Below are 10,066 nucleotides of genomic sequence, written 5' to 3' on the forward strand. Positions count from 1 at the left end.
TAAAATTAGGATCCTATTACTAAAGAGAAGAGATATTGAGCATCAATTTACAGTCTGTGTCACAGTCATTATGTTAAATGTGGTGATTTTGTGGGAAATTTCAAGCAGCCATTAAAAATAATGAATAAGAACTATGCCAACTGACTTGGAGTATGTGTGGAGAGGATTTCCACAAGGAATGTTGGGTAAGAAAAGCAAAATGTACAGAAGTGATAAAATACGATTCTATCTTTGAATAACATAGAGTGACAAAAATCTCTACATATGTATGCATATATGTAGGCAAATAAGTATATGAATATTAAAAAATTACAGAAGTTACACAGTAGATTAACATGTGTTATTTGGGCAAGGAAGAGTAGATGAATGTCCTGTGTTGTTCCATTGTTCCTCTTGTTATAACAGGCATGTGTTATTTTTGTAATTTGAAAACTGTAAGGATGATTTTTAAAAACGTGGCAGCCTCCAGAACCAACCTTCATAACACCTTCCCCTATATATAAAAACTCACAGTAAGCAAGTCCCAGATGGAGTTTATCCTAGGGGATCTTAGTGAAGGACTAATAAGCCCTCAATACAAACCAGTTTACCTAAGTTGTTTTACATTATTTATTTCAGGAAAATGTTTATTTAAAGAATATGTTAGCTGGATAACGTTAGGGAAAATGTTGTATTCTTTTGGAGCTAACGGATGTTAACAAATATTTAAATATGAATATAAGGCAGAATAATATCACAATAGATATCTTTGCTGAATTATTTGGTATACTAGTATTTATGAAATTAAACAAAATAACCTTTATGAATTGTATTTAATATTTACCTATTTAATTCCATTTAGGACATGAATCTTTCATGAAAATTCTTGTTTGGGAATTAGTCATACCTTGCAGGAATAAATCATTTTCAGGTCAACTTGGCTTCATCAAAATTTCATGAAGGAAGAACTTCAAAATCATGTACAACAACATCATATTATAAATTATATTTGATCCAGATGTAATAAAGAATATGAAGAGTATGAAAAAATAAAGAAAAATAAATGAATCTCCTACCTCAACTGAATGTCTATTTGGCCTGGAAAATATCCAGTGTACTGACCTGAGGAAAAAAATAGCAGCTAGCAATGCTGAGACATTACTGTTCCTGCACTCTAAGGTCAAAAAAATTTTCAATGACTATTAAAAATTTTTAATTAAAAATTTTTAATAATATTATAATAATTTTCAAAGTAAAATTTCAGATTTAAACTTATAACCAAATAGTTTCTCCAATAATGGCAATATTTGGCTTCTGCCTTTTGTTGTGGCCAAATATTGATTTTCCAATACTAGGTCATTTGGCATCAGGCCAAAACGTATTCAGTGGACCATTTAATGAAAATGTCCCATTGGGTAAACAGTGATGCTTTACTGCAGACAGTCCTTCTGGAACACCAATATGCATAATAAATGACTTGGGGATATTGTAATAAATGTCACTTCCTCTCTGATTAGTATCCCTCTCCCTCAGTACTTGTTTTGAATCAGAAATGGGCATATTAAACAAGCACACTAAGAACTTTTCTGCAGGTCCCAGGATCATGTTTTGAGAAACACTGCTGTAACAGAAAATTCTGTTTTAGATTTGATAATCAGCAGTATAGACTGTCTTCTTATTTGTGAAATAAGGGTCAGTTGTGTAAATAGCACTGTCATATACATAGAGCTTGAAAAAAATGCTACAGTCCAGTAAATTAAAAACAAAAAACAAAAAAACTAGAGTATGACTCAAATCCCTAGTCCTGAACCTCATTTTTCTTAGTAGTGAAACGTGGCTAACAGGATGGAGCTGGTAGATAAATCTGTGAGCCTGTTTTTAAAACTGTTTTAACTGTTTTGCAAGGCTGGGATAGTATATTTTCTGTCTTTGGCGGGATTATAGTCAGAGTGGGGTGTTGGCACACAGGGATAAAGAGAGTATTCAGATTGGAAGGTCATGAGCAATTATACTCAAGAACCATAAATCCAATCCTACAATAACTCTTCATGTCTTCCAATTCCTAAATTTATTTTCAGTTAAATGAAAGCAGTCATCTAAGGGGTGTTGTGCTGTGAATCAAGACAGGGTTAACATTATAAAAGATTTTGGTTCCAATTTCATAAATCTATATCTTCAAATAAAACCCCAAATGCAAATAACACATCTCGATCACTTTGTAAGTTATTTTTCTGCATTGGTTCTTTCTCTCAATCTTTAGCTAAAACGAGATTTAGGACAGATTCCAGGCCAGAAGAAAAAATGCAAAATTCCATACTCCCCATTCTTTGGTTATTTTGCCTAGAATTGAAGTGGATATGTGGCAGTTAGCCACGGGGGAACTCAAAATTTTCAGATTTACTCTCTTCATTAATCAAGTTGAGCAAGTAATTTCTAAACTTTCGGTCAGCTTTGTACCTCCCTGTTAGTAGCCCAGTATGTCGTTCTCCTACCTCAGAGACTATAGACATAAAAAGCGTTCTTAAAAGTCATCTAGTCCTGCCAACCTATTTGACAGTGAGGAAGCTGAACCCGTTTCTTGGGGAGTTGCTCAAGGTCAAATGGCTTGGGTGAGGGGCAGAATTAGCACTCTAGTTTAGGGACACTGACTCTTGGAAAACGAAGTTCTTGAATAAGTCTTCCGGAAACACTCCATGCGAGTGATTTAGGATGGTCTCCAGGAGAAGAGGAAATGCAAAACGATGAGGACTTTTTGCCCTGACATTTGGCTTTTCAGTGGGAGTGGTCCTATGGCGGGAATGTGTGCGGGAGGTGAGGGGGAGAGCAAGAATATTTGAACTTCAGGCAGGCGACCTGAGTTCCGGTGATAGTTCTGACACTAAAGAACCACGTGCCCTTAGTAAACGTGCTTAACTTCTTTATAGGAAGGCAATCACTACAAACCTGCCCAATCATAGTCGCCCAATATACTTTGGTCGCTTTCTTCCCTCATTTGAGAATTATTAACATTAAAGGGAAAAATATAAGGTATATTACCTAGAACAGTGCCTAGGACATAATAAGGCTCAATATTTTCACTGATTATTATTATACCGCGGATTTTTCTGATGCCGTGCCAGGTAACGCGCAAGAGGCAGTGTGTATTTTTTTTAACCTGGACCATGACTGCGCATGTGCGCCTCTAATCGCGCACTTAGTCGTTTTCCCACTTACGTGCAAGCTCCGCCCCCGAGGGCGTGTCCCTTAAAGCGCGGGCACCGGGTAAAGCGCGCTCTCGCTTGGGAGTGACGTAAACCAGGCCCACACATGGGGCGTTTGCTTCCGGGGCCAAGGGTTCTTCATTTCCGGGAGAAGCCCGTCTTGCCGATAGCGGTCTGTGTTGGGGGAGATCGCTGCCGCTTTCTGGTCCGGTGGCTCGCTCCGGGAAAGCCAGGCATGAAGATCACGAGGCAGAAACACGCCAAGAAGCATCTTGGCTTCTTCCGCAACAATTTTGGGGTCCGCGAGCCGTACCAGATCCTGCTGGACGGCACCTTCTGTCAGGCGGCTTTGCGGGGCCGCATCCAGCTGCGGGATCAGCTGCCCCGCTACCTCATGGGGGAGATTCAGCTGTGCACCACCAGGTGGGCCTGGCTGGTCCGGGTGGAGGCGCGGGGGCTCCGCGGGTGCGGTAGAGGCGAGGCCGCTGCTCGCAGGCATCCATTGGGAGCCCTCGAGGGGCAAAGCGCGCCGCCCACGAGGAGCTGACAGTTCAGCGGGACCGCTAAGGAGGGTGGGCGAGTATCTACCAAGTAGATAGACAGTATAAGGTCCGGCGAGTATTCATCTTAACCTGGAGGATAAGAACACGTGCTTTGCCGTTCGACCTGGTTTCCAGTATTGGGCCCAGTTCTACCAGCTTTGTGATTTCGGACAAGTTACTTAACCTCTCTGAGCCTTGGATTACTCATTTGTAGAAAAAAGCTCGTAACTACTTAACACACTTCCTATAAGTCGGACGAGGTATAGTATATGTAGAGCGTTTATTGGTATCTCAGACCTGTATCCTCTAAGGGATTGCTTGTTGTTTGCATAGCTTTTCCCAGTTTAAGAATTTTTCAAGCTTCACAACTGCCCCATGATGTAATATCTTCGATTCCCAGAAAGATAAGTCAGGACTCGATGTTTCCTAACTTTGTGCAAGGTCATTTGTTTATTCAGCTGTGTTTATTGAGCAGCAGCCATACGCCAAGCACTGCTCTAGCAGAGGATAACTTGGTGAACAGGACGATCTCCCAGCCCGTGTGGCCAGCAAAGTGCATAAATCAACCTCTAATTGGTGTGTTTTGACCCCTAGTTTCCTCACGTCTTCAAAGTGTGGGAACACCTAAGATGGAATCTTGGGGGGTTGATTGGAGGAAAGATGGAATCAAGGAAGGTTCCACAGAAGAGATAACTGTTGAGCCCAGTCACGGTTCAGTTCTGAGGGGAAGGACATTTTTTGAGTGAAAGAAAAGATAAGTGACTTGTAGGGACCTCTTGAACAAAGGAGTGGAGTGGAGTTGTGAAATGCCAGGGAAAGAGATTAGAGCACAGCGTATATTTGGGAAAAAAGCTGATAAGATAAGTTGAGTCTGCATAATGAAGAACTACTATTCATAAACTTAGTTTTGTTTTTTTTTTTCCTTTGTAGAATATTTCCTTTAAAAAGTGAACAGAGAAAATTTAAATGACCTATAATACCACACCAGTGACTGACCACTGTTAGCATGTGGTGTATCATCCAGTTCTTTACACACACACACACACACACACACACACACACACACACACACACACACACACACACACGAATGGGCTCTTACTCTGCATGTGATATTAATGGCCTGCTTTTCTCACATAACACTACTCCATGAACAGCTTTCTCTATTCAGAACTTCATGTGGGTTTCATTCAAGCAGAGCCTCAAATGGGTCATAGATACCCCCTAAGTTTTGATCCCCATCTCCTTCAGAGCTCCCAGATAAGTTCTCAGATGGTGTGTGCCCCAGAGTTGATTGCTTCTGGCTACAAGCCTTGTCCACTTACCCCTGTCTGCCATAGAAATATTAACATTTTTAATACAGGGCTGTAATATAAAAAAGGTTGAGAAGTACTGCATGAAATTATATTCTGCAGCATTTTTCCCCCTAAAGAATTTATTTTAACTTATGGGATATTTTATACATACACAAAAATAGAATAGTATAACGAAACGTCTGTCACCCAGTTATTGCAATTATTTACATGGCCATTCTTTTTTTTTGGCTACCTCGGGTGGGTCTTAGTTGCAGCATGTGGGATCTTTCGTTGAGGCGTGCAGGCTTCTCTCTAGTTGTGGCTCATGGGCTTAGTTGCCCCGCAGCATGTGGGATCTTAGTTCCCTGACCAGGGATGGAACCTGCGTCCCCTGAATTGGAAGGCGGATTCTTAACCACTGGACCGACAGGGAAGTCCCAACATGGTCATTCTTATTCATTTAAGAATAAGTTACTGCTAGTTTATTTTAAAGCATATTATTGTCAATTCTTGGTGTGTATCAAGAGATAAATGCTATCAGACCTGGTAAGTATCTTCTAGAAAAGATAACTGCAGCTATATGAGGGGTGAGTTGGAGAAGCAAGAGAATGAAGAGCAAGAAGAAGAAGAAGAAGCAAGAGAATGAAGACATGCACGTTTTGTTTGTGGTTGTCTAGTCAAGAAATAATGGGAGCCTGAATCTGAGAGAGGAGAGGTGGGAATTTCACAAGGAGACGTTACAGAGGTAGATACCAACAGCTGAGATAGGACTGCCACTGATGGGGTAGGGGCAGGGGTAGGAGTGAGGAAGCAAAGGTTAAATAGGATTTCTGTTTTCGAAACAGTATCTGAGAAGATAATAAATTCAAAGAGGTAGCAAGCCCTGGAGAAGTCTGGAGGCAGGAAAGTAGTTTGATTTTAGACATTGTGAATTTGACGAAGAGCTGATGGCGGGCCATCCACAAGAAATATTCAATAAGTAGTTGGCAATTTAGGCCTGAAACTCAAAATGGATGACTTTAGAAGCAAAATCTCTTAAAAAAATCAAAAACTAATGGTGTGATAAAGCGGGTGAGGCAAGGTAGAATCAGGCAAGGGCTGGCTAAGGTTGAGAAATCTTTGACTCAGTAGTTCTCGTCGTAATGTTTAAGAGGAGGTACCTGGGGAGCTTATTAAGATGCTAATGTTTGACTCCACAAGGAGTTCAGATTTGGGGATGAGAAAGGAGCTAGAAATTAATATCACTGTGTCATTCCGACAGCGGTAGTTTATAGATGACACTTTGAAAACATTGCCTGATATTAATATGAAAATGCAAAGTGAAAGAAAGTTGTGATTGTTTTTAAAGACGCCGGTGACTTGAGAATGTTTACTTTTCTAAACTGAAAATATTCTGAAGGTGCACCGATTTGCACTTGAAGGAGAAGCCTGTAGCACTGTGGTTGGTCCAAAGCATCTATCGTCAAACTACTTAGATTCACATTTCAACTCTACCTCTTATTAGTTGTTTGAATTTGGGCATGTTACTTGAAATCTCTCAGAATGAGGTGTTCTAAAATAAGGATAATTTTACAGTAAGCTGCCCTCATACTGTATAGCACAGGGATCTCTACCTTATGCACTGTGCTAATCTGAATGGGAGGGAAGTCCAGAAGGGAGGGGATATCTGTATGTGTGTGGCTGATTCATTTTTTGCAGTGGGAGCTAACAACATTATAAAGCAACCATACTCCAAGAAAAATTAATAAAAATAAATAAATAGAATAAAAGTAAAAAAAAATAAAGTAAGCTGCCCAACTTTGTAGGGCTGTTTTGAGATAAGTGAGAATTTATGTAAAGGCAGTTAGCATGCTGCCTACACATAAATGCTCAGTACATGTTAACTGTTTATTATGTTCCTTCTACTTGGTGTATGCATTTTTCGGGTCTTTTAAGAGTGAAATGCTTAATGTATGGTTTGTAGTTTAAAAAGAAGAATTGGGTATTTTTTTTTATAATTTATGTGAACAACAGATATGCGTCTAATTGTGAGCTGCTAATAACTTTTTTTTTTCAGGTGTGTGTTAAAAGAGTTGGAAACATTGGGAAAGGACTTATATGGGGCAAAGCTGATTGCACAAAAATGCCAGGTTCGAAACTGTCCCCATTTCAAGAATTCAGTGAGTGGATCAGAATGTCTGCTTTCCATGGTGGAAGATGGGAATCCTCACCATTATTTTGTGGCAACACAGGTGATACCACTTTTAAAACCAGAGTCAATCTTAATCATTTCTATTTATACTCCATATGGAGCTATTTATCCTTAGAAAAAATTAGGTGGAAGTGGTTTAAGTGTTTCAACTTTTTAAAATGCACGCTTTCAAGTTAATTTGTAGTCAACAAAAGCAATTGTCATTTCAGAATTTGAGGAGAGAACATTAAGCATAATGATTTTCTTCTAAATTACTGAAGTTTCCTTTTGTAAAATAAAAATTATTGACAGATGTGATGATATGTTTTGGGGCTCTTGAAGGGAAGGGAAGTAGAGCAAAGATTTTACATTTTACGTTTATGCATGTTTTTTCACGTTCCCGTGTTTCATATTATTTCTTAGAAAGTCGTGTTTCATATTGTTTGAGACTATACCACCAGTATGGAACTGTTTCAGGCTTATAAAGACTGGGAAGCAGGGGAGGAGAGACTCTCAGGGTCGATATTAATGAATAAGCTCACACACATACAGATTTCCTTAAATTTGCTTGTAGGATTATAAAATTACACAATTAGAAGCAGAGCTGAATCTAGAATTAGAATCTGAATCAGCTAATTCCAACTTTATTTCTATTCTTTCAATCTCTGTGAGCATTCTTTTTTTTTTTTTTTTTTTTTTTGTGGTATGCGGGCTTCTCACTGTTGTGGCCTCTCCCGTTGCGGAGCACAGGCTCCAGACGCACAGGCTCAGCGGCCAAGGCTCACGGGCCCAGCCGCTCTGCGGCATGTGGGATCTTCCCGGACCGGGGCACGAACCCGCGTCCCCTGCATCGGCAGGCGGACTCTTAACCACTGCGCCACCAGGGAAGCCCTCTGTGAGCATTCTTGACCCTTTCTGAAACATATCTCAGAGTAGAAATGAGGAACATCACCTAGTATATTTACCTTTGCATTAGTTTGTAATTCGAGGTCCTAGAAAATTTATGGTCTTAGAATATTGATCAATATAAAATATTGATAAATCCCATTCACATTGTTGCCACTTAACTGTGCTCAGTTTTTATGTTTTTCTTCCTTTCTTTATCGTAAAATATACTCCCATTAGTAAGACATAACTGATTTGAAAAGTAAAACCTGGGATCTCTTTTATTTTCAGTATAGCCCACTTTAAGTTCTTAGAAATCTCTTTAAGGCATCTGATTTAATTGATATATTTTAAGTAAATAGTTCTATTTTTGTTTTTGATAGGATCAGAATTTGTCTATGAAAGTAAAGAAAAAGCCTGGAATTCCTCTCATGTTCATTATTCAGAACACTATAGTCTTGGACAAACCTTCTCCAAAAACAATTGCATTTGCTAAAGCAGTAGAGTCAGGTCAGCTTGTCTCAGGGCAAGAGAAACAAAGTATCAAGCAACTCAAAGAGGAACAGGGTTTAGTAAAAGACCCTGAACAGAGAAGAAAAAAAAAGCGCAAGAAAATAAGTGGCCCTAATCCTCTTAGCTGTTTGAAGAAAAAGAAAAAAACACAGGATACAAACTCATCTGCCTCTGAAAAGAAAAGAAAAAGAAAAAGAATCCGAAACAGATCTACCTCAAAAGTACTTTCTGAAAAGCAGAATGCAGAAGGGTAATGAGTCCTTTGGATACTTTTAAAGACATGCAAATATGAAAATGAATTTCTTTTTGAAACTGTGGAAGTACTTACGTTAAAAGACTAAACTTATTTTTGTAAATGAATATTGACCCACAAGCCTTTGTATAAAATTATTTGTTAAAAAAAAAAAAACCCAGAATGGATGGATTTAGGTGTGATCATGTTCACTTTTCTTAGAGAATTTGGAGGTTGTTTTTTAATGTAAAACTGTTGTCTCTTTCTGTCTTACTGCTGCCCACCACCCTCCAGCATTATATGCAGATAGTTTAAAAAAATCATATAGTACCAAAACACTTGTGACAAAAAAGAGGTAATCCCTTTTTCACATTCACAAAGGAAACTTTCTCTTTCAACTCATGTAGTGGTTTTAAAATTTACATGTACATTTCCAAATAAAATGAATCCACTGCTACCTTTGGATCTGCCCATTATTTATTGACTCCCTACTAGAAAGAGTGGAAATTTTGCTTACTTATTTTACTCCACCATTTTTCTAATATATTAATATTTCAATCTTTATACATCCCAAATTCAGTATTTTCATTTTGATGACTATAAACTCTGTTTACCGCTAAACCAAGTAGCCTGCTATGGTTGAATTTATTTTTTATGTTACTTTTTTGTTATTCCAGAAGTTAATAATGGTCTCATTTTCTTCTAGCCTCTGACTTGATCTTACTATATTCTCCAGTAACTCTGGAAAGGATCTCATAATTTTCAATATAATATCAGGTCATTTCTTACCCCTGGAATACTTCTGGAGACAGCCCTCTGTCCTCCAATGTGGAAAGGTTTTCTGCCAAGCTACATTTCCTGTCCTTATCCAGAGAATCTACTTTGTCACTTCTGTAGCCTAGATTCTTCATTCTACTCATTCTTGATTTCCTCTTCTGCTGTGGTGGAACATAGAGTGTGTAGGAGGTACCTTTTTTTGAGGCTCAACCAGTATGTCTAAACCTGTATTTGTTGCACTGATAATCTAGCAAGATAAAGAATTCTTTGTTGAAAAATCATTTTTCTCAATTTTTCTTGAGAACTTAATTGTTTATAAGGTCCTAGGGGGGAAAAAATCCCTTTTTTTGAGTTCTGGAGGACGATTTTCTTTTAGATGTAAATGTTATCTTAAATGGCAAAAATTCCAAAATAATACTCTTTCAGGTTGGCTTTAAATGTTACTTTAAAAATGTCTAAAGGTGGGGCTTCCC

At 38.6% G+C, this 10,066-nt stretch overlaps 1 protein-coding gene across 1 annotated transcript; it reads left to right on the forward strand.

Moving 5' to 3' along the window:
• The first annotated feature begins 3,337 nt into the window (after positions 1-3,337).
• On the forward strand, positions 3,338-9,649 carry UTP23 (UTP23 small subunit processome component). The gene is made up of 3 exons (XM_082858418.1): positions 3,338-3,602; positions 7,073-7,247; positions 8,455-9,649. Exons 1-3 carry the CDS (start codon positions 3,415-3,417, stop codon positions 8,836-8,838), a joined length of 747 nt encoding a protein of 248 aa, XP_082714544.1. The 5' UTR covers positions 3,338-3,414; the 3' UTR covers positions 8,839-9,649.
• The last annotated feature ends 417 nt before the right edge of the window (positions 9,650-10,066 follow it).

The sequence above is a fragment of the Leucopleurus acutus genome, assembly GCF_964270905.1.
Source record: "Leucopleurus acutus genome assembly, chromosome: 17".
NCBI lineage: Eukaryota > Metazoa > Chordata > Mammalia > Artiodactyla > Delphinidae > Leucopleurus > Leucopleurus acutus.

Bases quoted from the DNA above. Each gene is read 5' to 3' on its own strand.
- UTP23 (XM_082858418.1), top strand. From the start codon at position 3,415: ATGAAGATCACGAGGCAGAAACACGCCAAGAAGCATCTTGGCTTCTTC. The intron at 3,603-7,072 runs GTGGGCCTGGCT...TTTTTTTTTCAG, and splicing joins ATTCAGCTGTGCACCACCAG to GTGTGTGTTAAAAGAGTTGG. The intron at 7,248-8,454 runs GTGATACCACTT...TGTTTTTGATAG, and splicing joins ATTATTTTGTGGCAACACAG to GATCAGAATTTGTCTATGAA.